The following is a 26,530-nucleotide window of genomic DNA, read 5'->3' as shown; positions in this document are numbered from 1 at the left end:
ACAGTATTTGTAGAAAACCTTTGAGAACTTGAGTTTAATAAACCGAGAAACGTCAGCTTGCACTTCACAGTTGTACAAAACCATACAGAAACCACCTGCAAAAAGACATGAGCTAGCTAGGAAAAAAAACAACCAAAAACAACCAAAAACCTGGTCCTCAGCAACAGCACGTCCAGCTTCATGGGAAACAAAAATTATCACCTAAGAATCAGCTCCTGACACTTAAAAAGAATCATGTCAATGTCCTTTACAAATACACCATATAAAAAACAGGTCAAACTGGAACAGAACAGGAACTGGATACATATATATGTATATCTGTGTATCTACATATACACACATATGTATAGAAACTCTCTCAATACTAAAAGAGGCCATTGTGGTGAAGTTGGAGCATCTGCTGTTGGATTCTGCATGGAAGGAGATGACAGTCCCTGCGTGCGTGGGTTTGGGTGGAGAATGGGGTTGTTGGCAGAGAGAATATCTGCAATCCCAATCTGAGCTGACCAGTGGAGCTTGCTGAGGTCCTCCCACGGCATCTCATTCATTAATGAAAGAGAAAAATCATTGGAAAGTACTCCAAAAACTCCATGTGGCATCGAGCTGTGCAGGAAATGTTTCCCCCCTCGTTACCCTCAATATGAGGGATTGCATTAACGCCGTTTCACCAGAACAAAAGTGTAACTCTTTGCTCTTAGAGGAAAAAAAACCAACAAAACAAACCACCACCTGGATTTGTGCCATCCTCCACTGATCCTGAGGAATGCAGCAGTCCAGTATTTACAGGGAATTGGGACGGGCGTTCTCTCCTGGCAAAGCTTAAGGACACAACATGGCTTCCAAAAAGGCATTTCACATTGGACCAGACCTGCTGAGTGCACGCTCCTTGCTCACTTCTTCAGGAGCATCTTGGCAAAATCAGCATTGGACATCTTTTTAGGCTCTGCAGGGGGGTCAGAGGATGCTGCTGGTGAGTTCTGGACCATCCCATTCTCAGCCTTGGCCACGGGGTTGCTCTGACGCTGCAGCGCCCGGGGCATCATGGAGAGCTGTGTCCTTCCCTTCCCTCGCCTGGAAGGGAAAAAATTCCCACTAAAACACACTCTTCTAGCTTGGGGGAACAACAAGGACTTATCTGCTATGAGAAATGCACATTTCAGTATTATTCCTGTCATTTGTTTCAGGGATAAATCTTTCCATGGGTGTCTTTGAAGCAGCCCCAAGTTGTGGCAGACAGTAACTGCCCAAAGTCCCCAGGACTGAAGCTCTGTTTATCCACAGGGCTCATCCAATACAGGAATACTAAAAGATGAAGGAGCAGCCTTAATGCTGACTAGGAACAATGGCTGCTTCTCCAGAGGGAGAGGACATGGAGGTTAGTAGGGATCAGTGCCAACATCAGATCCAAGGGGATAGCCAATGCCTGATCCTCTTGAGACAAACACAGCAAACAGAGCTGTTTGTGTTGATAAAGAGGAAAAATCTGTTTTCCTCATCAATCCAACAACCCATTTTTAATGGTTCAGCACCATTTAAAAGCTCTTTCAGATTCACAGAATCCTACAGTGATTTGGGTTGGAAGAGGCCTTGAAGATCATCCCTGCCATGGGCAGGGACACCTTCCAGTGTTCCAGGTTGGTTCAAACCTTGTCCAACCTGACCTTGGACACTTCCAGGGATCATGAGGCACCCTGTTCAGGGCTTCCCACCCTCATAGTGAAGAACTCCTCCCCAACACTCCATCTAAGCACCTAAAGACACGCAGCCTTTGCTGTGCAGGCAGTGGCAGCCCCTCCCTGACTCACGCTCCGTAGCTGTGCCGTGGTGCCAGGGGGGCTCTGCCGGGCTCCGGAACCTTCCGCAGGGGGGGGTTGCTGATCATCACCTTGATGACGTGATCCTTCACTGTCAGCCCATCCATCTTCAGCACAGCCTGAGAGGCCTGGGCTTCATTCTCATATTCTACATAAGCCAGGCCCTGAATTAAGAGAATAAAGAAGCTGTATTAGGTTTTGGTGCTACTGTAACAGCTGGGAAGGGATTTACAAATGAAGCAAACTCCCAGTCATCATTTTCCTTATAACCTGTATTTCCTTCTCTCACTCCTGATGCCCTCATGTGTAGAAAAAAGTATTGCAGGATCACACAGAGAAGGGCATCACCTCTCCCTGCTGTTACTCTTTTAAATGACAGTCAAAGCCTTAAGCTGCATTTTTTTGGATTATCCAGTTTCACAGGAGAGGCATCAGGTTTTACATAACTTTCCCAAAATACATTTATTTGTGGTTTACACACAATCCCAGCTCAGACTAAGCTCAGAACAAGACTTGGGGTTCCCAAGAGCACTCATTACAAGGTATGCACACAGCAGGAACTGCACCTGAGGTGGGGCAAAAAGGAAGAAAATTCAATTTAAATCCATGTCCATCATTCCCATGATGTCCCTGTGGACAGGACCCACCACACAGACACAGCCCAGGTGTCAGATAGAGTTTTGGCAGAGCAGCAACTCTTCAGAATCCATTATTTAACAAGGAGTCATTTATCCAGGGATGGAAATAATGAGAGGGGGGCTCATTTCTCCCTGGCAAATCCCTTCCTGCAGCAGATGTTAGGAACAAAAGCCTCAGGAAACTGAAGAAAGGAGGATGGGAACTGGTTGCAACAGGTAAACTCAATTTAACCAGTTATTTAAAAACCAATCCTTTATAGACTTCCCTGTTTTTACTATACTGAAAGTGCTGTAAGCATTTCACCTTCCACCCCATTTTTCTTGTGCAATTTAAAAAGTATTTTAGAAAAATTCCTTTTGTTTTTCTGCACAAAGACACACTGGGCTGTATAAATCCAAGCTCTTCCACAAGCAGTAATACAAAACCACACTGGCAACTAAATAAACCCAACTTTTTTGTCTTCAGACTTCATGACAAGCTTCTTTTTGAAGGATTCCTTAAAACCAGGAGTGTGTTAAGGATGCCTACCTTGGGTTTTCCAGCTCTGTTGGTGACCAGTCGAATGTCCTTCACATTCCCATGTGCTTTACACACCTCCTCCAGCTCTTCCTTAGTGCAGGAAAATGGCAAACCAGATATAAAGAGTTTATGTTTTTCCAGGGTAGTGCTGTACCTAAACACCTAGAGGAACAAAAAGGATGTTGGTTCACAAACCAGCCAGAAATTCCAAATATTTTAATCCCACACCCCCAAAGTAATTCCTCTTTATGGGATGCAAAACTGCCTCAAAGCCATGAGTAGTGTTTTGGAATATATTTGCACATAAACACCAAGGACTTGCAACTAAATGCCACTAAACCCCTTCCTAATGAGGGCAGACACTGAGAGTCACAGAATATCCTGAGCTGGAAGGGATCCAGAAGGATCAGAGCCCAATTCCTATAATAAGGTATTTATAATATTGTCTTCTTGCTCAGCTGTCATTATGGGAACATTGAGCTTTTCTGTGCAGGAACTCCATAATGCAGAAATCCCCTGATTACACAACTGAGCCTGGTACAGAGCATCCCCAGCCTGGGGATTGGGTAACAAATACTGACCAAAAAAGCTTTTTAGAGGTTGAACCATTATTAAACTGATCAGATCAGCAGATTTCTGCAAATTTTGAGTAAATTATATCAATCCTGGTGTCTGACAAAGTAACAGAAGATACAAAAAGTACCAAAAAGAGAGTTTAAAGAAGCGCAACATAAATTGATTGGATTTGAGCACACAACAGATCCACCAACTCTCTTCCCCAGATCTACAGTACAACAGGAACCAGCAAAACTTTACCTTGAAGTCAGGATTCTTGTTCTTGTCAACACAAGGGGACACAAACATGGGCCTGCCCTCCACAGCCGTGCGATCCAGGGCCAGGGCCTGCCGAGCAGCCTCCTCCTCCCTGAACTGCACGTAGCAGTAGCCACGGAAGGTGCCCTTGTTGTTGAACACTGCTCGGATCTCCACCAGCTCCCCACAGCTCCCAAAGAGCTCCCTCAGCTTGGCTTCAGGCTCTGCCATGGTGTAGGAGAGGTTGCTGACAAACACAGTGACTTTATCCTTGCTGCTGTCGTGGAAAACTTTGGGGACATCCTTGCGGCTGGTGGATGCCTTTTCCTTTGGGAGTGCTGGACCATCTGGCTTCTCACTTCTCCCCAAGAGCCCAGTCTCCACTTCCATGTCCTCATCAGGGAGCTCTCCATCACCCTCTCCCCTGTGCCTCTTGCTGGGTAACTCTGATTGATTTGAAATTGAAATGGAATTGAAAACTTGGTCTGAAAAAATTACCCCATTTCCTTCCCCACTGAAACTCCATTCCCGCTGTGGAGCACATGGAAACACAAATACAATGACAGGTCTTGAAGATACCAAATAAAAACCTCCCTGGGGTTTTAAAGAACAAATAACAGATTATTCCACCAAGAGATGAAAGCAACTGGAATATTTTTTCCTTTTTTTCAGCCAGTCGCAACTGACAGTTGCTGATTCATGTTGCTCTTCTTTGTCTAATGGCTCTTTTTTTAAAAAAAAAGAAATCTGAAAGCTCACAAAAATCCCAAGGGCAACAACCTATTAAAGTCTTCTGTTCCCACCTCCAAGAAGGTTCTACAATTCTGAATAACCCAATTTAGACACAAGGCTCAGCATCACAGGATGAGTCAGAAAAATGACTTTAAAGGAAAATCAGGGAAGAAAAAAAAAAGACAATATCCCTCCAAAATCAAAAACCCCAAGAAAACTCTGGAAATTTATAAACCTGTTTTTCTGTTGGTATAAAACCTTGTTTGCATTTCACTCCCACACTGAAGACTTCTCAGGAGAAAGCAGCCCTGGAAAGACACCAGTGCTGGCAATTCCTCAGCTCCCTCTACCACAAGACAACCAATAACCCTGTTGCCAGAGCTCTGAAATTTCAATTTAATTTTATTTTTACCTTCTTCTTGTCCCCATTCACCCTCGTCATCCTCATCTGCTTTGCGCTTGTCCCCAGTCCTGGTTTTTTTTGGCTTTTTTGGAAGCTTTTTTCTCTGCCCTTGCTTGCTTCCTCTGCTCAGCTCTCTCCTCCTCCTGCTTTGCCAGAGCAGCTTCTTTCTCAGCAGCCTAAAACACACAAAATTTATTTCTTTTTTTTTTTCCCCACTGGCTGCAGAGCATTTTTCAGAGCACTGAGCCCAGAGGGTTTTCTCCTAAGCCCAGCACTATCAGGGACATCATTTAAAGCTCATCCCAATTCTTTGCTCTCACAGCTTTCCTGGAAGGCACATCACTCTTGTGGCCATCCAAGGGGCAAAAGGAGAACAATAAAAAAACCAGCAAGAGGTTGTTAATCATGGCTTTAAAGTAAAAATCAATAGTTCTAGGGCTTGAAGGCATTTCAGGCTTATCTGGGGGGAAGCCACATTAAAAATGTGGCATTCAGAGAAGCATAGATTTAATTTAGGTGTATAAAATGCTTTGGTAGCTCACAGAAAGTTCTGACCTTTGCTCTTTGTTCATTCACTCGAGCCAATCTGTTCTCAGTTTTCTGAACAGCAGCATCCCAGTCTTCCAGTGTTCCTAAAGGATAAAATTAAAATAACTCTTAAAAGCCTTTTATTTAGCTTTCTCATAATTCAAAGATACAATTTTGGGAAAGTAAGAGTCACTGACTGTGACTATGACACTCACTGTTCATATTAAACATTGCACATGAAAATTCTAATTATAACAATTGGCCTGCAAGGTAAAAAAGAACCAAGAGCCAAGCAGAGCAGAAACCTCTCATTAATAATACAAGACCCCATGGCATGGAAAAATCCAGTGATTTCAGAAAAGCAAGGAAGAAAAGAGCTGCCTGTGGATTTGACAGCAGTGCAAAGGAAGTGAGATTTCAGTGGAGCACAAAATGGGATCAAAAGCCTGCACATCACCCCTGCCTAACCAGGTAAGTTAATTACCTCCTGCCAGGTAACTAATTCTGTTAATTAGTTACCTTCTGCCTGTCACCCAGTGACCTTTTGTCACTCAGGCACCCCCTGGCAGTGCCCAGGTACCTTCTATCCTCTCGAGGGTGAGCAGCACCTCGCAGACGTGCTCGGGGTAGTCGCTGGTGCACTGCACTGCTCGGTGCAGGGCCTTCCTGCAGTGCTGGGTGTCCCCATGGGCCCTGCAGGAGGGGACAGGACACTCAGGGGACAAACCAACCACACACTATTCCAGCCATGCAAGCATTGCCCCTCCTTCCCCAGCTGCTGCAACACTTCTGCAAGCCACAGCAGAGCTGCCCCAAAAACCTCGAAGGTGTTTTGTAAACCCAAACAAAACACACTCATGTTCTAAACTGTTTTCTGCCACAGATGAGGAAACTAAAAAGTGAATTAACCAAGCTGCTACCTTTCCAGGTTGTAATATTCCAGCCACATGTTGGCATATTTGGCATTTCCTTTAGTCATGATGTTGTCCCAGAGCTCCCTGGCTTTCTGCATGTTGTTACACAAGCGGGCCTGCAAGGGAACATCCAAAATATCCTTCAGGATTATTTGTTCAACATCATTAACTTCAAACCAAAAATAAACACCACAGATGCTGCAGACAGACCCAGGAGGATACATCTGAGTATCACAGTGGCCAAAATAAACACCTGACAGAATCCTACTACTGAATAATCCTTCCCTGCCCACCTCTCCCATTAGTCTTGGTTCTGGCTCCCACATTCATTTCATTTTGGTCATTATAAAAGAAATTAAGAGAGTTGTTTCTGAATTATTTTTTTTTGCTGTTGATGAATGTACCTAGTAACTTCTCAGACTAAAAGCTTGCTTTGTGTTAAGGAATGGGAACAGGGGAAGAAAGGGAATAAATTGGGAAAGGACTGCATTCCATGGCAGGAATGTTAACATATTTTATTTAAGAACTATTTTATCATGTTCAGCAATTTAAATACAGCAGAGAGAAACATCACCTCAACTCTTGCCCAGTTCTGCATGATGGTGCAGGATGGATCTCCACTTTCACTGAACCCTAGGAAGAAAAATAAGTGTTTGTTGCACTTGACTCTAAGAAATATAAAAGTGTTTATTAAACAGGTCCCACATGGAGATGAAATCTTCATCTGCAGCTCTCTGAAACTTTCAAGATCCTTGATTGTGTGGAGAACTGGTCTTATAAAAATGATTTTGAAGAGGAGAAAACAATATTTGGGATTATTTTACTTACTTTCTTCTACTTCTTGTTTCAAGTACTCCACAGCTCGTGCAAATGCTGAACGCAGCTCCTCCAGCTCCTTACTGGAGTCTGCAGGAAAAAAAACAAAATTAGTTTTCATTTCCCACCCAATAAAACCTTCTCCTTAACACCCACAATGATTTTATTAGACAGCAGGGGAAGATTAAATTTATTACTTCTCGTTGTCATTAATGCTTCAATTTATGATTTTATAATGAGTAAAACTCATTACATGAATAATTTAATCTGATTTAATAATTTAATCTGATTAAAAATCAGATATCAAAAATAGAAGGCAGGGCATTTTTGCAATAGTAAGCTAACCAAATTCCTATTTTTTATAGACATTAACTGGCCAGAAAATTGTGAAAGATGAAAATGCTGTTAATTTTCTTTTAAAAAGTAGTATCCAAGAAGTAGTTTAGATATTTATTCTGTATTTATCATACAGACCTTGTGTAAAATCCACCCTTCTCCTCAGGTAATCCAGGTAGGCCTGCCAGATCTCTACATAGTCTGTTGCTTGAATAAAACCTGCATTCAGAGCTTTTTCAAACATTTCTGAAAGAAAAATGGGGAAAAAAAATCAAATTACTTTCCCTATACTGTCAAAATTAGTAACTTGCAGTAACAGCACAAAATATCTACACAAACACCACTGTTTTTAGGAAGAGAGGAGAAGAAATCCTACACAATAAACTGGTTTAGGAAGTGAATTTAAAGGCTGAACTCAGGAATGTTCATTCCAAGCTGTTCACTGCTTGCTCAGCAAAGCAGCAGGACAAGAACAAATCCTTCAAGTCCCATTTGTCCCAGGCTGTTTGGAGTGCAGAAAGCAGCTCTGAACTGCATCTGCTGGGTTTTTTTTCCTCACCAGAGATGATGCTGTGCTCAACCCTGTGCCTCTCCATGGCCAGCAGGTATCTAATCCACAGCCCAACAGTCCAGGGGCAGTTCCTGACAGCACGGTCATGAGCAGATAAAACCAATTCCTTCACCTTCAGCTGCCTGTCCTGAAAGAACCACACAAAGAAAATTAAGATCCTGACAGCCAGAGAGACCACCTCAGCTAATAAAACCTAAAATGCAGTATTTCCATTTTGTATTTAAAAAGCTCAGATGGGTATTTTAAATACTGTATTTCTAAAAACAAAGTGAACACCTTCCAATGAGGAATTACCAGGTCAGTGAGGTGTTTTCTGCCAAAGAAATAAATTTAATAAAGGCACTGAGTGAATTCCCAACTGCTCCTAGAATGTCAAGGATACAAAGAGAGCACAGCCAGCCTGTTTGTGGAGGTTTTGTTCCACCTGCAACCTGCTGTGTCCAGCTGGGAAGAGAAAGAGATGATGGAAAAACTGAGCCTGGATAAGCTCCTGCAGGGAGTCACCCTGATCCCTTAATCCAGCCACCTTCTGTCCTGCCTCTGGAGCTCAACATCAGCTTCAAACTGCACTAACAAACCCCCCTGGAAACAAGGGCTGAACATGTGGGTGTGCTTCAGTGCCCACACCTTGTAATTCTGCAGAAAAAACACAGCTAGAGCAAAGTAAGAAATGCTCACAATAAGCAATAAACACATCCCTGAAAACAGGAGGAACCAAAGGTGAGGTGAAAATCAGTCTCTGGAAGATTTACAAACTAAAGGACAGGACTGAGGTAGAACTTACTGACTGTTTATCAGCACTGACATTAAAAAGAAACAAACAAAAGCAAGGGCAGGAAAATAAATCTACAAACATCCATGGGTTTATTTCCTTACCAAGTACTGGTTGTAACGTGCCCAGAGGTCTGGGACAAGGCAGTTCTCAGCCAAAGCTCTCTCATAGATCAACTGAATCCGAGCTGGGTCACCTGCTTTCATTTCAAAATCAATGTAAGCTTGGTATTCTGCCAGCTTTGGGGTTTCAGCACCCAGCTGGAAAACAACCAGGGAGACACAACATCAAACTCTTCAATAAAGCAAGACTCCAACAGTTCAGCTGTTCCTCAGCAGCTCTTGTGTAAGATTTCACACAAGAAATTTGTCTCTGTATCAGCAGCTGTTGATTTTCATACACCTCTGAATGGGTCTGAAATCAGACAGATCCTGGGTTTATTCCCAGTTTTAACCCAGTGCTGGAAATTACACTCAAGAGTTCTTGTGTGCACCTTAAAGTGGCCTGGTACACTCTCTGGATTCAGTAATTTCCAGTATTCCCAGTATATAATTGTCAGTATTCCCACTGCTGACAAAGTCCCCTGCTAGAAAAATAATAAATTTGGAAAAAAAAAACAACAAATCACCCCAAAGAAATTCTTAGTTTTAAAGGAAGGTGTAAGTGCCAGCATTACCAGTGCCTCCTCGTAGGGTTTACACTTCTCCAGCTGCTGTAGAGCTTTTTTGTAGTTCTTTATTGTTGTTTCTGGAATGGGCTCTTCTGACCACTCCTCATATTCAGTATATGAAACCTCCATGTCTATTAAAACATGAAATCTCATCAATGATGCACTCATGAAACTAAAAATGCAGGTTTCAACCTATGGTTGGTTCTAGGACAAATTCCTACTTTTATTTATATAATATAAATAAAATAAATATTTAAATTTTTATCATCTTTTGGTCCTAACTGTCACATTGCTGAATCCTTAAAGGATTCAGACAATTCATCTCTCACAGTGTGCTATAACAAACTCAGGGCAAGTTATATTAAAGCTGCTCATTTGGAATTAGAAAACCAAAGTGGCAAAATTTTCCCCAAGGCTTTAGAGGAAAGCAAACCTAAATTCTTTCCAGATGGAAATGAAGTCAAAAGAACTGTGCTTAACTTTCTCCCATAAGCAAGACAAGGGACACAAAGAGCCTAAAGCAGGAATTAGAGAAAGCAGAATTCCAACAATCCAGCTGCCAGATACTCCCTACCAAGGATTTTATGCAGGAAAAAATGAGGAGTTCAGTTGTGACTAAGCCACATTTCGTGCTCCTCACTTGCACTTTCAACATCCTCAAATTCTCAACCAGGTGACCCAAGTTTCAGAATATTCCTGATGCAGAGGGGTCTGTGCCTCATCCAAGAGAGCACAAGTCCTGCAGCTGCACTTGGTGTGGCTGTGCCAGGAGAATGCTGATGGCTGGAGCATCCCCCAGCTGCTCCAGCCCTTACCCAGCAGTGGGATCCCCAGCTGGCGCCGGAACAGCGTGTGGATCTTCTCCAGCTGGCTGCACAGCACCTGCTGCTGCTCTGGGGATGGAATGCTGCCAGGGGCTGGCTGCAAGCAAAAAAAAAAAACAAAAAACAGGGAAATTTAATCCATTCCCTCCAGCCCCAGCTGATGGACATGAGAGGGAATTGTTTATGAGCTGAGGTCTGAGTGAATACACGATCAGGGCCAACCTGAATTTCAGTCGCTGCTGGGAAAGATAAAACTTGGGAATTGCTCCCCTTGGAAGGTGGATGAATGGGAAGAGATTTCCTGACTGAAAGCTGACACAAGCACAGGGAAATGATCACCTGAGAACAAGGAGGCAGCAGGTGACTCTGCCATTTCACAACCCCACTGTGCTGCCAAAGAGGGTTTCAATAAATCCCTGGGGTGTGGGGAGAGGATCTAAAACTTCCAGCCTTAATTGTGTTTGGGAATGAAAGAACATCCTCCTGTTACTCCTTTGTTAGGGGTTGAAAAGGACCTTTAAAGATCAAATCATTCCCACTGCCACCATGAACAGGGACATCTTTTAACTTCCATCTCTTACGTAGCAAATTACCAAAAATAAGGAAATATTCCCATTCTGGCCATTTTGGAAAGGTCACTTTTGCAGATATCAAACTACATTCCAGGGATAAAAATCCTTATCCAAAAGTGTGTGGACAAAATACCCTCATCCAAAAATCAGTGGACAAAACACCCTCATCCATAAACAGTGGAGTAATGAGTAAGTTAAAAGCTCAACAGTCTAAAAATTTAAACTTGAATGACTCAGTGCAGAAACAGCCACAGAACATTATTTAATAATGGAGTATTTAAATTTAAAGCTGTTCTTGGCTCATCAGCAGCAGAGCCAAACTTTGCAGCTGGATTTGAGATTATTTTAGGATTTTAACATTACTTTATCAGCCAACCCACAGAATAGTTTTCCTGAAACACAGAGCTGGGAAGAAACAACGGAGCCACAACAGAGAGGAGTCAGGTGACTCCAGGAGCTGCACCACAGCTTTTTTTTGGGATGGGAGCCCAGGAGAACAAGCTCACCTGTGCTGTTTCCAGGATGGCATTCTCAAATTCCCTGTAGGCTTCCCACAGGGCTGTGCCCTTGGTGACATGCAGCCCCACAGCTGTCAGAGCCCGCTCGAAGATGGAGCGGACCCTCTCGATGCCTCCTTCCTGACCAATGCCTCCAATGGAATACTGAGCATATTCCAGCCAGATTTCAGGACCTGAGCAAGGTTAGGAGAAACAGGTGATTTGATTTTTTATCAAAAATAATAAGAAAAATGCAGTTATGCTTCCAAAAATGCTGTATGTAAATAGAAAAACACGTGGCGATGTTCTTTTTCTTTATCCAAAAAAAAAGTTAAAATATTTGGGAATTGTATTTATGTTGTTGGTTCAGCAGCAGCAGACACAATTTCCTTCTGTTCCTTCCTTTCTTTCACTGCTGTGGTTTTGCTGACAGGGACTGGCCCCTGCCTGTCACCTCTGCCACACAAACCACAGCTGGGACAACACAGCTGTCACACTCTTCGAAATTTAAAATTTTAGAAATTTGAAATTTTGACCCAATTTCACCATTATAACAGAAGGAAGAGACTTTCCTACAAAAAAGCCAAATCTGGATGCAACTCAACCCATTTTAGAATGACTTACAGATGTAATCTTTGACAGCTCTTTCAAACAGCTCATAAACCTTCTCTCTCTCAGAGATCTCTGAAGCCATTTTTATCTCATCCTTCAACCAGTCCAGCCAAATTTCTGAAAGGAAAAAATTTAGGAAAAAAAAATAAAAAATTACTCATATTCAAATATAATAAGTTATGTCCACTAGGGGAGTTTTTAGCAACAGACTTAAAACAAAGAAGGGAGAGCAAAGCAAAAAGAGGAATTTTAACCTCCACAATTCCTAATTAAATTTCAAACAAAAATTGTGTGGAAAGCTTTTAAACTGGTGCTAAACAAGCACCTTTTTACTAAAGGGAGTAGCTGGAATTTCTCAGAACTTTGAAAATCATCCCATCCCACCTCCTGCCATGGGCAGGATCATATTCACTACCCCAGGTTGCTCCAAGCTGGCCTTGGACACTTGCAGAGATCCAGGAGCAGCCACATCTTCTCTGGCCACCTTGTGCCAGAGCCTCACCATCCCTTTCCAAAAATAATATTCCCATTTCCTCTGAAAAAAAAAGAAATCCCCATTTCAAGCACCCACGATTTCCACCAACAGGGAATTTTCTTTTTTCGCCCGTCTACGAAACGTCATTTTTAGCAGGAGTTTGCTGAGCTCTGGATCACATTCCCTGAATGAGGGTGATAAAAACTGAAATTTCACTACTGAAATAACATAACAGAATAATGTTATTTCACACAGGTGACGTGTGGAGAGCTCGGTACCTTCAGTGAGGGGGAAGAGCTCGCTCATTTTCTGCCGAGCTCTGCGGAGTTTCACCAGCTCTCCCTCCTGCCGGAGCAGCTTGATCAGATCCAAGTGACAGTTGTAGTCAAAAGCATTGATGGAAAGCTTAAAAAAAAAAAAAATTAAAAATCGGTTTTAAAAGCGGTGTTGAGTGATGGGAGTGAAGAAGGCAGAAAATAAATCGTACAGTTCTCGTGGTGTGATTATAAGAGTTTTCTCAGATTTAACCTAACCTCTGACACAGCTTCTCGGATCCCGTCACTGCTCACAGAGAAAATTCTATTTTAAGTTCTTTAAAGGCAATAAAAAACCGCGGGCAGCCGGCTCAGATTTCTCAATGAACACAAACTGCCTACGAGGACTTCCCTCTTAAAAAAAAAAACCCAAGCCGCTCAATTTTTATCTCAGACTCCAAACGTTCACAGAATATCCCGAGTTGGAAAAATTCACAAGAAGCACGGAAATTCTTGTCCTGACAGTTCCCAGCACCAAACTGCCGGGGCAGACACGGATTATCCTCCGTTCCCGCCACACCCGCTGCCCCGCCGGGCCCACCTGCTCCTCCAGCCGCTGGATCTCGGCCTCGTTCTCCTTCTCCTCATCCTCGCCGTCTCCAGACGAGTCCGAGTCGCCCTCATCATCCGAGTCCCCGCCCGACTCGGGGTCTCCCTCCGGCAACCGCTTCTCCTCCTCGGCCGCCGCCTCAGCTCCCGCCGCCGCCATCTTATGCAGCTCCGCTCGCCGCCCGCCGCGCTCCGCCGCCCGCCGCGGCTGCCCCCGCGCTGCCCGTCCCGCCGCCCCGCCCCGCTGCCGGCCGAACCCAGCGGGAAGAACCGGGATCCTCGGCCCGCTCCGCCCCGCGCTCGCCCGCGCACCGTGACCGTGCTGCGCTCAGTGCGGCCGCAGCGCGACCCTTTGTTTTCTGCTCGGTGGCGCAGGCAGCACCGCGGGCATCCCACTGTGTGGCCATCAGGGGGCCTGCGGGAGGGTCCGTGGCGTGCGCGGCGCCGCTCGCCCGCCATATTGAGTGTGGCGCCGCGTGCCGTACACGCGATAAAAACCCTGGCGAGACTGAAGAGCCGCTTCCATCATTTATTGATTTACTGATCGTTTAAGCAACAGCTCGAGGTCCTTCCCACAGGCGCCTCCAGCGCTGGTACCGACTGGCCAGCCGGTATTACCGGGGTCATACGCGAGCTCCTGAGGCGAAGGGGCGTGGTTGGGCGTGGCCGGGGCGTGGCCACCGCACCCGAGGTTATAAAAGTTCTGCGGACGCTGCCCCTCCCCTCAGTCAAGATGGCGGCTCTGAGGGCGGCGGGGGCGGCGCTGCTGCGGCCCCGGCCCGGGCCGGCCCCGGCCGCGCTGGGCTACCACAAGAAGGTGAGGGGCGAGCGGGACACGGGGAGGGACGGGCAGGGGCCGTGTGGCTCTCGCTGACGCGGTGTCTTGGCAGGTGGTGGATCACTACGAGAACCCGCGCAATGTCGGCTCCCTGGACCGCAATGCCAAGAATGTGGGCACCGGCCTGGTGGGCGCCCCGGCCTGCGGCGACGTCATGAAGCTTCAGGTGACCTTGGGGACCCGCTGGGCTCATACGGGGCTGTTGTGAGGGTCAAACCTGCCCGTGTCCCCTCAGGGGACAGCACGGGCTGCCCTCATGCCCTGTGCCCGGGCCAGTCCCGGCTGGGGGATCCTGGCTGAGCTGAAGCGGGCGCTGAAGTGTCCCCAAAATGCTCCCGCAGGTGGAAGTGGACAAGAACGGCAGGATCGTGGACGCTCGCTTCAAAACCTTCGGCTGCGGCTCGGCCATCGCCTCCAGCTCGCTGGCCACGGAGTGGGTCAAAGGGAAAACGGTGAGGGAGCTCCGGGAACGCTGCAGAGCTTCCCACGTACCTGTGTTCTCTAGGAAGTTCCCTCCAGGGAGTCCCTGCGTTGCTTTGTGCTGTTAAAGTGGCTGCCAGCACTGTCATTGTAGGATAATAATTGCCTTTCTCATTAGAGAGTCATTAAGGCTGGAAAAGCCCTCAAGGCCAACCCTTCCCCCAGCACTGGCAGCTCCACCACTGACCATGACCCAAAGTGCCACATCCACATGGTTGTGTTTTTTTAACAGTTCGGTTTTTTTGAACAACTCCACCAGGAAATTACTTAGTGCCTTATGCAATGAGCAAAACCAGGCTGATGGCAGAAATTTTAATTCTAGAGAATCTTTAGATCAGTTAGATTGGTTTTTTTTCTGCCAGCAATTAATGTACCTCAATGTTGTGATAGAGGATGAACAGGCTCAAAGCAGCCCAAGTGGGGACAGTGTGTGACACTGATACGTCAGTGTGACAGTCCTTAATTCCCACATTCCTAGGCAGATGAGATGATCTCCCCTGTGGATTCTGCTGGCTCTGGAGCATTAAACCTTCTTAGCAAACACAAACAGCAGGGCCTGTGACCACCTCTGCCTGTGTTTCAGGTTGATGAAGCTCTGAAAATCAAGAACACAGACATTGCCAAGGAACTCTGCCTTCCCCCTGTCAAACTGCACTGCTCCAGTAAGTAAAAACCCAGGATCTCAGATACTCTGGGAGTAGCACAGATGCTTCTAGATGCTGTTTTCCAAACAGTTTCTGCACAATATTATCCTTAAGAGAAAGCTTGTTCAGATTTCAGGGTTAATTCAAGAATTTTCAGATCACTTCAATATTTTGGAGCCTGTGGCTCAGCGGACTTGTAATAAATAATCATATTCTGAATTACATTATTATATGAAGTTATATTACATGAAATCAGCATTATAGGGATTCAGTATTTTAGGAATTCCATTCAGATTCTACTTCTAAGATCAGTCTGTGCTGCTGCTCTTGTTTCCTCACCACTGCCTGCTTTTGTTCTTACCTCACCTTTTGTCCCAAAAGCTCTTGAATTGTCCTTAAATCCTCTTTATTTTATTTTCTTTGCTTTGCAGTGCTGGCTGAAGACGCCATCAAGGCTGCCTTGGCTGATTACAAACTGAAGCAGGATCCAAACAGAGAATCAGACAAAAAAGCCAACAATGCCTGAACTGCCTGCTCACCTCCCCTCCTCCCTCTGCAGTGCAATTCCCGAGCTCCAGTAGGACCCTGTGCACTACTCAAGCTGTAAGATACGCACAAGTTACGCACAACGTGTCCCTGTGGTGTCCAGCCACACTTAGTGCTCACCTGGATGGGGGCTCCTGTCCCTCGGGAAGACTCCACTCCAGAGACCAAACCCCGGTACTGGAAGGGCTGCACTTTGATTTTTATTTTGGGAAGATGTTTAGTTTTGCTTAATACTTGATGGAATTTGGTGGGAATTTGCCCTGGTTTGGATGTGTGTGTGTGTGTGTGAGAGTTGCAGCGCCGCCCTTGGCTCTGGCTGCCTCAGGGTTGGTTTCACAATCCTGGGGTAAATTCCTGCTCTTGGAATTCTGGAAGACTCTTTGCAGGTGCCAAAGGGAAAAGTGGTCAGGGAAAACTGGTGGTTTCTGCTCTCATCCTGTCACTGTTAGTTTTTGAAGTTCTTGTTTGAGGAACAGCCTGAATTTTGGGGTGTTTTCCCTAAGAATTTCACTTCTTCACTCACCAGGTGCTCTCTTACAGCTGTAAATCCTGGGCTAGAGGAGGGTGTTCCTGCCCAAGGAAGGGGTTTGCAAGTGGATGAGCTGTAAGGTCCCTTCCAACCAAAAACCAGTCCCTCTAAAATACACCCTCAGACTGGATACCCTGTGGGGAATAGCAGAGCTGGAATGCAGAGCTGAGGGGGAGCTTCCAGTTCCTCCTTTCCAGGGAAGCATTTCCAAACCAAGCAGACAGCATACTGGCAAGCTTCACTTTTTTTACCCCACAAGACACCTCACTTCCCATTATTCATGCTGAGGGTGTTGTTAAACATTTAAAACCACATTTAAAAAAAATAATTGTCTCGTTCTGCTCCATCTGGGCACAATGTTTGTAATTTTTAACACAGAGGTCACACGTCTTGTCACTCACAAGGTCCCTCTTGTGGTTCCTCAGCTCCTGGCACCCTCCAGCAGTACAGAACGTGCCTCTCCCTCATGGAACAATCCTGTTATTTCCCAGTGTAAAAAAAAAAAAAAAAAAAAAAAGGGGAAACTTCACACATTCACATCTGCTTTGGGGCAAAATCAGCTCTTTGTGGTGGCACACTCCTCCCAAGGGAAGGTTGTCCTGAGGCAGGGACATAATGGGATAAAACACAGGGATACAGGAGGTTACAGGGATGTAGGGATGTGCTGCTTTTGAGGCAGAGCAGCCTCTCACCTTCCAGGCTTCCCTGCTGTCCCCAGTGCAGCAGCTGCACCCCAGAGCTGTGGCTGTCCCCACAGCCCCCCCTCAGCCCCACAGCTGTGGGTACAAGATAAAGGGTTCCTGGAAGGGCACGTGATGTGCTGATGTGGGGACTGATAACACCCTGCCCAAGGCTCCACTGCCCCTGGAGTCCACTCCAGCTGTGCCCCTGGAGGAGCACAGGGACACAGGGATTGTCCCCTGGCCACCCCACAGAGACACACAGGAGAGGAGTGTGCGGAGGAAATGTTTATTTCTAGCTGAAGGGGTTCAGGAAATGAGGCAAAAATCCAGCTGGGCTCTGGGGTAAAAGGAAAGGAGGGTCCTTGTCCCTAAATCCTCATCCTCTTTTCTCTTGGGTGGCCATGGGCAAAGCTCACCCATGTCCTCCAGCCCTCCAGCCCTGTCCCATTCCTTTTCCCAGAGGGACACAGCTCCCAGCCAGGCACCTGGCACAGACCAGGCTGCTGCTGCTGATTAAAGTAACATTTGGGAGGAGGCTGGTGGCACAGTGGGGGCAGAGCTGGAGCTGGGGGGATGCACCCACCCAGTGCCTGGGGTAGGAGAAGCCCCTTGGGCTGGGAAATAAAAAAAACCAAAAAACAGCAGCTGGCAAATCCCCCCCATCAGCACCAGGGTCAGGGGAGATGGGGGCGATGGGATCTTCATCAGGGCTTCCTTGAGCCACCACCTACGTACAGAGCCTCATCCACCGTGTCCATCATGTCCCAAGCCAGCAGCTCCTCAGCTTGCCCGGGGCTCTGTCCCTCCTCAGATTCCAGAGGGAGCCTGGGCACCATCTTGGGATGTATCAGGAGTCTCCTTGCTTCCTGCGCTCGCCCCTTCCTCCACACCTGAATTTTGGGCAGGGGGCTTGGCTTGCTCATCCCCCAACTTCTTTCCTTCCTCTTCCTCCTTCTCCTTCTCCTCCTCCTGAGGGGAATTCTGCTCGGCCTGAGCCCCGTTGGGCAGAGGCACCTTGTGGGGGGATTTGAGGTTCTGGGCAGCAGCCAGGATGTCAGCCTGGAGCTGCCGGCTGCCGTCCAGCGGCTCCTCCTCGGCCGCTTTCTCGGGCACCTCGCTGAACGCCCGCGCTCCCCCCGACTTGTCCCGCTCATCCACGTATTTCTTCTTGGGAAAGGAGGAAGGGTAGTAGGCGGAGGCCTTGTGCTTCTGCCTGACGATGACGGCGGCGCAGATGATGAAGAGCAGGACGAAGCACAGCGAGCCCGCCACCACCACCAGCAGCAGGTAGTCCTTGAGGAAAATCACCACCCTGTCCAGCACGCCCGGCGCCGAGCTGTTGGTCACCGTGGTCCCCAGCACGTCCCCGAGCGTGGGGCTGACGCGGGGGGTCACGGGCTGGGCGGGCAGCGTGGCCGAAGCCTCGTCGCCGTCCCCGCTGCCCGCGGGCTCCGGGAGCACCGGGCGGTGCCGCGGCGCTGCCGCCTCTGCCGGTGCCGCCGCCAGCAGCACCAGGAGCAGCAGCCACGTGCCCACGGCTGAGCCCATTGCCAGGATTCGTGCAGGAGACCTGTGAGATGCAGAGGGGAGTGGGATATGTTATTACCCTGACAGAGCACCCCCCCAAGCCAGCTCCTACCCACCCAAATTTCCTTGTGGAAGTAGAAAAGCCGCTCCGGTTTTGTCGCCCTGACAGAGCAAAGCTCCAGTTGTTTTCCAAGGGTGCAGCTGGAAGCCAGCTGGGTGGGATTGCTCAAGGCTGGGGGACTGGGGCTGCTGCCAGCGCCTGGCTCCAGACAACGGTCATTTGGCTGATTAGAGAATTCCTAAAAAATGGAGGTTTGCAGTGGAAACTTTGACACAGGCGACGCTGCAGAGGCTGGGCCCAGCACAAGAGGCATTTCCCAACCGCCCGTCCCGGACCGTTAATTCCCAGCTGGAGCACAGCTAAAAATAGGCTGGGGCAGGATTTCACCCCGGTGCCACCATGGTGGTTGAGAGGAGCCAGGATGGGGTGTGGGACAAAGGGGCAGCCCCAGAGCTGGGGTGCAGGGAATGGGGATCCCTGGTGAGGGGGGAAAGGCTGGCTCTGTCCCTGCGCCCTGCTCCTTGCCTGGATGGGGCTGGATCTGCCCCATTCCACAGCCTAGAGTGTGCTGTAGGATATGGGACACACACTTCTCACCCTGCAGCTGTGGTGAGCCCCTGGCCGGGCTCTGCACCCCACGGGATTTGGGAGAGGGACGTGACCGTCTCCACCACGTCCTGAGACATTCCCGAGGGACAGCAGCGCGTGCCACGCCACGTAACAGCACCGAGCCATTCCCAGGGAGCTCTCAGCAAACAGCTCCATCAGCAGGGACCCCCCATGACAATTCCCCAAATCCCAACCCACATCCCATTTCCCCCCAAACAAACCCAAGCCAGCAGCTCTACAGACCGAGGGACTCCAGCAGCAGGATTTGGCTTCCAGGCTCTTTCCCGGCTGCACAATCTGGTTTCCATTAATCCAGGCAAAAAAACGGCAGCAGAGGTGGGAGGTGCCCCCGACCCCCAACCCTCCCGCCTCCCCACGGGCCCTGCTGCGGCTTATGGGGTCACAGCACTGACCAGCACCGGGGGAATGAAGGGTTTGAGGGGCTGAGCCCCTTCATCCTCCTCCTCCTCACCCCAGACAGGGGCCCCTCGGCAGGAAAGGATCCCGGGATGGGGAGGGCATCAATTCCCCGGCAGCCACAGGAGCTGAGGAGCAGCCACGGCCATGGAGGGGCTGAGCAAAGCCCAGAGCAGTGCCACGAGCAGGGCCTGGCACCAGGAGCACTGCCAACCCTCCACCCCGTTCCAATCCATTCCAGCCCCAGACCCACAGCTCATTCCCAGCTCCGCTTCCCAGAAATTCACAATTTTGGTGTTGTCCACACACAGCACGCTCTGATTCCTGCCTGGCAATGCAGCCATGTGGCCGATTCTATCCCGTGTCCCGCCATGGGGACCATGCCCAATCCTCCCCACAGCATCCCTGGCTGTGGCACAGCCTGTGCCCTGCTCCAGAGCCACCCAAAAATTGGGGAGCAGCTTGGAACATCCAGTGGGATCCTCACCTTGCCCGCAGCCGGCGGGAGGGAGCCGGGAAGACGGGATCTGTCCCACACACCTCGAGCCCCTTTCTGCAGCCTGCTGGGATGGAGCCTCCTCCTTCTCCCTCTTCTCCTCCTCCTTCTCCTCCTCCCCCTGCGTCGCAGCCCGGGACCAGCTTGTTCTCATTACAGCCGGGATGGGGAGGGGGTGTGGGAGGCCAGGGAAAGGCAGGCAGCCCCCAGCCCCCTCCCAGATGAACTCCAGCTGGGGCTGGGGGTGTTTCCTGGCTTATCCCATCAGCAAAGGAACCACGGTGCCCCCCCATCATCAGCCCTACAAGGGGCCACATTTTGGGGTGCAAGCGGGGATGGGGGTCACACAAGGGGTTGATTTTAATCTTGTTTTTATCCACGAAATGGGGATAAAGCCCATGTGAGGATCCAGGGAAGACAGTGAGGGATGTGGGCTCAGTGCCCTGGTATTATTGAGGCAGGGGGGCAAACATGGCTTGGGACCATCCCCTCAATTTCAGGAGAACATTTCCTAAAATCTCAGCCTGGAAATGCTCTGGCCTAAGCACCTCTGCCTTGGGCTGCAGGCAGGGATACAGGGTCCCCCTGATTCCCCAGACAAACACAGCAGCTGCTCAACTCCCCGGGTCCTGGTCTCCAGTTCGGGGGTCTGGGGGCATCTCGAGCCCCTCCCAAGCTCTGTCTCCCCCTGCCCTGGTCCCCTCGGCCTGGCCTGAGGTTGCTCAAGAGGCTGCAGCCGCTGCATGACCTCATGCTGTTGCTATTTGCCTCTGCTCCTCTCTGGGGACCTGCCAGACCCCCCAAAAAGCCATGGGCAGCGCCTGGGGACCGTGACCCCCGGGAGGCGGGGAGGAGGGACTGTCCCCAGGGCGGAGGGAGCTGGCGCCGCTGGGGTTTCTCCGCGGCGCTGCCGGCGGCGCTGCTCCCCGAAATAAAGGCTCCGTCCGTCTGGCTGCCCCGGCAGCTGCTGGGGCGGCTTTTCCCGGCCTTAAGTGCTCAGTGATGAAATCTTAGAGGGGAAAGGGGAAAGGCGAGCGGAGGCCAAAGGAGAGGGCGGCCTGGAGGAGTTCCAGCAGCCCAGGTGGGGATGGGGCTGAGCTTCCCTCCCTGCACCCAGTGATGTCGGTGTTGGGCTCAATCTCCTCTTGTCCAGGGTCTGCATCCCACATCGTCCAGAGTCCCCACTGCCACTCATCCACAAACCCCATCCCCAGCCAGGATCCTGCTTTGCCCACAGTCTCCATCCCTCCTTGCCCAGCATCTGCATCCCACGCTGCCATCCCATCGCTCCCCGCCCAGTGTCCCCACCCTCGCAGCCGGGATCCCGGTCGCAGTTCCCGGTGCCAGCTCCCACCGGCCATTACGATGCCGTTTTTGCCTGCAGCGGGCGCGGGCCCGGCCCCTCGGAGCTGGGCAGGGCCGGGACCGCCCGGCCCCGCTGTGTAATTTGGGGCAGCAGGAACGCGGGGCCGGGCAGGGCAGGGCTGGGCGGCACAGCCCGCCCGGGGAACCGTTAATTTGAGGGATTTCAGCCTTGCTCTGCTTCTAATTTACTTCCCTGGGTTGTGCTTTGCTGTGCCAGCAAAATACCCGGAGGGGACCCGTCCTGCAGAGCTGCACGAGGCGTGTGGAGCTCCATGTGCCACCCCAACCTTGTGTCACCTACCAAGCCTGGTGCCATCCCACCTCGTGTCACCCACCACAGCCCGGTGCCACCCCCAGCACGCTGCTCTCCTGCTCAGGGATCCCTGAGGATCCTGCTGTGACACCGCGCAGGCTTCCCGTGCATTCCTGTGCCGTGAGCTGGGCAGCGGCAGCCCCGCAGCCCTGCTGACTGCGCCAAATAGGGCGATTCCCGGCTCCTGCTCCCGCTCTGGAGGAAAGTTTATCCTCGCTGGGCTCCTGCTGGAGAACACCCGGCACAGGGCTGGGAGAACTGGAGCAATCCCTCGGATCTGCACCCATCCAGTTCCTCGGGACACACCTCATCCTCACCGGGGGCAGGGGATGGATGAGCTGCTATGGGGTGAAGCCGGAGGATGGGAGCATCCCTCTTCCCCCGGGGCTGCTTTGGCTGGCAAGGTGTTGGCGTGGGGACACAGTGGGACAGAGCAGGGTGGCACCAGCAAGGAGCTCATGGTCAGGATGTCCTGCATGGGGACCAGTCACAGCCACCGGCTGCGGGTCCCCTGGGCTGGCTGACTCACCCACAAACATTTACATTCATAGCCAGAGCAGGGTCGTGCAGCTGCCAGGATCCAGATGGAAAATATCCCAAGCACAGGGTGAATGTAAACAGGCAGCAGGGCCGGGATGCAGGTGAATGACCACGCTGGCAATTCTCTCTGGACAGACAGCACAGAGTGGCCTTGGAGGAGGCTGCAAGCTTGGGGATGTGGGGAAGGGGAATGCTGAATCTGGCAGGGATGGGGATGGAGAGATGGGGACATTGAATCTGGTCACAGCAGGGATGGGGATGTAGGGATGTAAGGATATGGGGATGTGGGGATGGGGAGCCTGGGTGGAGCAAAATGGAAAAATGGGGACACTGAGCCTGGCAGGACAGGGCCAGTCCTGGGCTATCTCCTCCCAGGAAAGGGATCAGGAAGGGATCAGTTGGTGGCCCGAGGAGTGACTGACACCTGCCTGAGCGGGTGAAATGGTGGGACCTTTGCTGCCCTCTCAGGGATTTGCTCTCCCCAGCCGGGGCCAGCACTGCCGGACGATGCCGGGACCCTGCGGCCACCGCTCGCCCCCGGGGCCGAGCACCTGACCGGCAGCGGCGGCTCCGGAGGCGTCCCCGCCTCGCCGCAGCCACCGCAGGCAGGAACACGCTGTGCCACCAGCGCACCCGTCGTGTCGCTCTCCCTGTCCCCCTCCCCCGGCGTTTCCGCCCCGGCTCCCAAGAGGGGAGGAGGTCCCGGGGGCTGCGGTCCCGTCCCCAAGGTCCCTGGATCTGCTCCCTGCCTGGCGAGGGGCGGCCGCGGGTTTCATTTCTGCTCCCCCAGGGGCTTGAGAGGGAGGATGGAGAAGCGAAATTTTGGCAGCAGGATGTGGGCAGGCGGAGGGGCGGGGAGGGGCCCTGCCAGGAAGAGACCACCATGTCCAAGTATTTTTTAATGGGGCTCAGGGGCTGAGCTGGCCTCGGGGAGCAGCTCATTCACACCGGTCCAAGTTAAAACATCGGGGGACAGGGGATGCCCCGCCAGGCGCTCCACCGCAGCGCTGCGGGATGCGGGATCCATCCCTGCGGCTCAGGAGTGCTCCGGCAGGAAGCTGCTGAGAGTCAGGTTGTCTCCGTCGTGCTCGGAGCTGCCGTCGGGCAGCAGCAGCTTGTGCCGCCGGGCGGGGACAGGCCGGGGGCCGGCGGCCGCCTCGGCGTCGGGCAGCAGCGAGGAGATACAAACCATCTCGGTGCGGCTGAAGCGGCGCTGCCCCGTCCGCGCCCGCCGCCACAGCAGCGACCCCAGCACCCCCGTGCACACCACGAAGGTGGCGGCCACCAGCCCCAGCAGCACGATGGCCAGCAGGCACCTGCTCATCACCCCGCTGCGCTCCCAGGGCGCCGCGGACGTGTCCCAAGGGGCCGGGAGGGTCGGTGTAGGCGGAGCTCCGGATTTCTTGGGTTTCTTGTAGCCCGCGGTGGTGAGGACGAAGGCTGGGGGGGCAGCTGAGCGTGGCCCCGTGGAGGAGCTGCTGTCCAGGCCATCAGTCGCTGTGCCCTCCTCCATGGGTGACGTGAGCCAGCTGCGGGTGGTGGTGGTGGTGATGCTCCTTTGGGGTGCTGAGGGTGTGCCGGGCTCTGAGCCTGGCAGCAGGTCGGGATCAGGGGTGTCGGTCTCATCCATGGGATCAGCTGTGCTTGGCACCAGAAGTGCCCGGCTGGCCTTGGTGCTGGGTGCTGGTGGTGGGGCAGAGCTCAGGAGCAGGTCGGGATCAGGGGGGTCTGTCTCATCCGTGGGATCAGCTGTGGTGGACACTACAGGTACCCAGAGCAGCCTGGTGCTGGTGCTGGGCGCTGCTGATGCCACAGAGTCCTCCAGTAAATCGGGTTCAGGGGAATCTGTCTCATCCAAAGGTTTGGCTGTGGTGGACACTGCAAGCGCCCGGAGCAGGCTGGCGTTGGTGCTGGGCTCTGGTGCTGCAGAGCTCAGGAGCAGCTCAGGCTCGGGGGAGTCATCCATGGGATGGGCTGTGCTTGGCACCCGGAGCAGGCTGGCCTTGGTGACGGGTGCTGGTGGTGGCACAGACACACCCTCGCTCTTGTCACTGCTGATCATGGCGGTGGCACCGGGCTCCTTCCCGCTGTCATCCCTCTTCCCACGGGAGAGGGGCAGGGGCTTGGCCACCCCCCACTTGGCCACCCACTGCCCGCCCCGGGGCAGCCCCGGCTCCAGCAGCTCAGCCCCACACTCCCGCAGGGGGCTCAGCACCAGCAGCAGCAGCACTGCCCAGCCCAGCGCCATGGGACCTGCAGGGGACAGAAAGGGCAGGTGACATCGGGGTCCTGCTCCCCGCGGGAGAATGCCGAGCATGGAACTGCCCCAACGGGGATCACACTCCAGCCGAGGATCCTCCTTCCCCTCGGGTTTGGCGGGATGGAGGATGCACCCAGCCTGCTACAGCCGCCACCTGCGGGGGTGGCTCTGCTCCAGGAGCAAGTTTTGATAAGGAAGTTGAGTGTCTGGAAATGGGAAATCAGCCGCGATGGAGGCGGCTGCTGCAGGAAGGGACAGTTGCGGGATGAGTCTGTGTGGAAATGAAAGCACAGGGATGCAGCCACGCTTTGAGAGACCCCCGGCCCGGGGTGCCCATCCTCCCCCTCCGCCCGCAGGGCTGGCACGGGGCTCCTCCGGGCCACCATGAGCCTTTGTGCTGGAGCAGGAAAGGCAAATCCACCCCAACCTCACCCCAAATCCCTTTGTTCCAACATAAATCCCTCCATCTCTCGGCAGTACAGAGGTTCCCGAGGATCTGCACCCAACAGCATCCAGACAGGGCTCAATGCTCCCACATTCCCAAACGCCAGGGACCAGCACGGAGCGTGGCACCCTCAGGCACCCCCTTGACACCCAGAGCATCCCCAGGGCCGAGCCCTAATCCATCCCCTTCCCTCCAGGGCTCACCTGTGCCGATGAACGCGGGGGGAACCCGACTGCAGGACTCACGGGCAAGGGCCGGGCACGGGGGGCCGGGGGCAGCCCCAGCAGCGGCACCCACCCGTGGGGCGTCGTGGGCAGCGTCCGCCTGCACCTCCGGCCGGGCGGGGCGGGGAGCGAGCGCGGAAAAGCGGCTGCGGTTTGCAGAGCCCGCGGGGGAAGGACGTCACGGCGAGAGTGGGGCCACCGAGAGCTGGAGAACTGCGGGCACCCCTCGGGGAGGGTGGCAGGGTGTGGGCTGCACCCCAAAAAGGGGCTTCCTGCCCTGGTGGGAGCCCCCGGCGCGGCCCCACCGGCGGCCCCACGGAGCAGCTGCGCGCCGGGGTTCGCGTCGCTCCGAAAGCAGAAGTGACGGCGAACCTGGTGCCAGGGATGCCACCCCCCCCCGGGCACCGTGTGGGCATGGCCAGGGAGGGGGCCAGGGTGCCTGAGATACCTCCACACCGGGAAACGCCTTAGCACACGAGGAGGAGGAAGAGGAGGGCCTGACTTGATGTTTTGCACAACCCCCGTGCCGGGCTCCTCCTCTGTGCACCATCCCCAGGATGCTCGGAGGGGCTCTCGGGGGGCTGCTGGGTGTTGTCCTGGGTGTTGTCCCGTCCTCGTGGTATTGGCACGGCAGGAAATCCCCCGCCCCAACCGCAGCTCCGGGCGGGAGGCGCAGCCGCGGCCGCAGGAAGGTGCTGCAAGAGGCACATCCGCAGGAACGGGCTCGGGGCGTCAACAACCCCCCGCCCCCCAAACCCCCAAAGCCCGTCCCTGCCCCAAACACCTGCCCAGGGGGCTGCAAGAGGGGAGAAATGGGGCTCCGGCCTGTTGGATGAGCATCCCTGGGATGGATCCATGGTGCCAGCGGGCGCTGACTCTGGAGCATCCCTGCCCGGATTTGGGGCGGTGCCGCGCTCGGGTGTTCCGGAGGTGGTTGTGCAACATCCCCTGAAACGCCGCAGCCCTGAGAAAGCTCAAACCTGGGCCGAGTAGGCGATGCTGTTTTCAGCCCAGGCTCTGTCTCATTCCAGACTTCCTGGGGAAGGGCAGAATGAGCCCCCCCGGATCCAGGGTAGCTCCCAAGCAGGGCTTTTCCTGACCACCGTTATCCACCCCATCTGTGCCATCACATCCCACATCCAGCCAAGCTCTTCAACACTGGGAATCACCAGAAGGATTCCAC

The 26,530-nt window shown here is 52.1% G+C and overlaps 4 protein-coding genes across 5 annotated transcripts; 1 reads left to right on the top strand and 3 right to left on the bottom strand.

The window, feature by feature from the left end:
- Window positions 1–6: 6 nt before the first annotated feature.
- On the bottom strand, window positions 7–13,583 carry SART3 (spliceosome associated factor 3, U4/U6 recycling protein). Its single transcript, XM_079322519.1, is given in 20 exon segments — window positions 7–1,071; window positions 1,806–1,978; window positions 2,982–3,134; window positions 3,789–4,231; window positions 4,930–4,999; window positions 5,001–5,096; window positions 5,476–5,552; window positions 6,029–6,141; window positions 6,369–6,478; window positions 6,937–6,995; window positions 7,191–7,268; window positions 7,653–7,760; window positions 8,074–8,212; window positions 8,962–9,117; window positions 9,534–9,658; window positions 10,343–10,448; window positions 11,430–11,614; window positions 12,045–12,149; window positions 12,786–12,912; window positions 13,363–13,583. Coding segments are annotated over 20 exon segments (2,772 nt in total). The 5' UTR covers window positions 13,531–13,583; the 3' UTR covers window positions 7–890.
- A 456-nt stretch (window positions 13,584–14,039) lies between these two features.
- Window positions 14,040–16,132, top strand: ISCU (iron-sulfur cluster assembly enzyme). Its single transcript, XM_079322589.1, has 5 exons — window positions 14,040–14,187; window positions 14,261–14,374; window positions 14,550–14,660; window positions 15,272–15,350; window positions 15,764–16,132. The coding sequence occupies exons 1-5, from the start codon at window positions 14,104–14,106 to the stop codon at window positions 15,856–15,858; spliced, it is 483 nt and encodes a 160-aa protein (XP_079178715.1). The 5' UTR covers window positions 14,040–14,103; the 3' UTR covers window positions 15,859–16,132.
- Window positions 16,133–17,360: 1,228 nt separating this feature from the next.
- On the bottom strand, window positions 17,361–21,820 carry TMEM119 (transmembrane protein 119). Of its 2 annotated transcripts, none has more exons than XM_079322565.1 (2): window positions 20,192–21,820; window positions 17,361–18,660 (listed from the first exon to the last, which is right to left on the bottom strand). In XM_079322565.1, exons 1-2 carry the CDS (start codon window positions 20,515–20,517, stop codon window positions 17,898–17,900), a joined length of 1,089 nt encoding a protein of 362 aa, XP_079178691.1. In that variant the 5' UTR covers window positions 20,518–21,820; the 3' UTR covers window positions 17,361–17,897. The 2 variants fall into 2 exon arrangements, with proteins under 2 accessions (XP_079178691.1, XP_079178692.1); XM_079322566.1 differs by lacking the exon at window positions 20,192–21,820 and adding an exon at window positions 18,734–19,159.
- A 1,523-nt stretch (window positions 21,821–23,343) lies between these two features.
- On the bottom strand, window positions 23,344–25,522 carry SELPLG (selectin P ligand). The gene is made up of 2 exons (XM_079322206.1): window positions 25,327–25,522; window positions 23,344–24,671 (listed from the first exon to the last, which is right to left on the bottom strand). The coding sequence occupies exon 2, from the start codon at window positions 24,664–24,666 to the stop codon at window positions 23,455–23,457; it is 1,212 nt and encodes a 403-aa protein (XP_079178332.1). The 5' UTR covers window positions 24,667–24,671; window positions 25,327–25,522; the 3' UTR covers window positions 23,344–23,454.
- Between the last annotated feature and the right edge of the window lie 1,008 nt (window positions 25,523–26,530).

This window comes from Erithacus rubecula, assembly GCF_903797595.1.
Source record: "Erithacus rubecula genome assembly, chromosome: 19".
Classification (NCBI taxonomy): domain Eukaryota; kingdom Metazoa; phylum Chordata; class Aves; order Passeriformes; family Muscicapidae; genus Erithacus; species Erithacus rubecula.
This window is presented reverse-complemented; position numbering and strand designations above follow the sequence as displayed.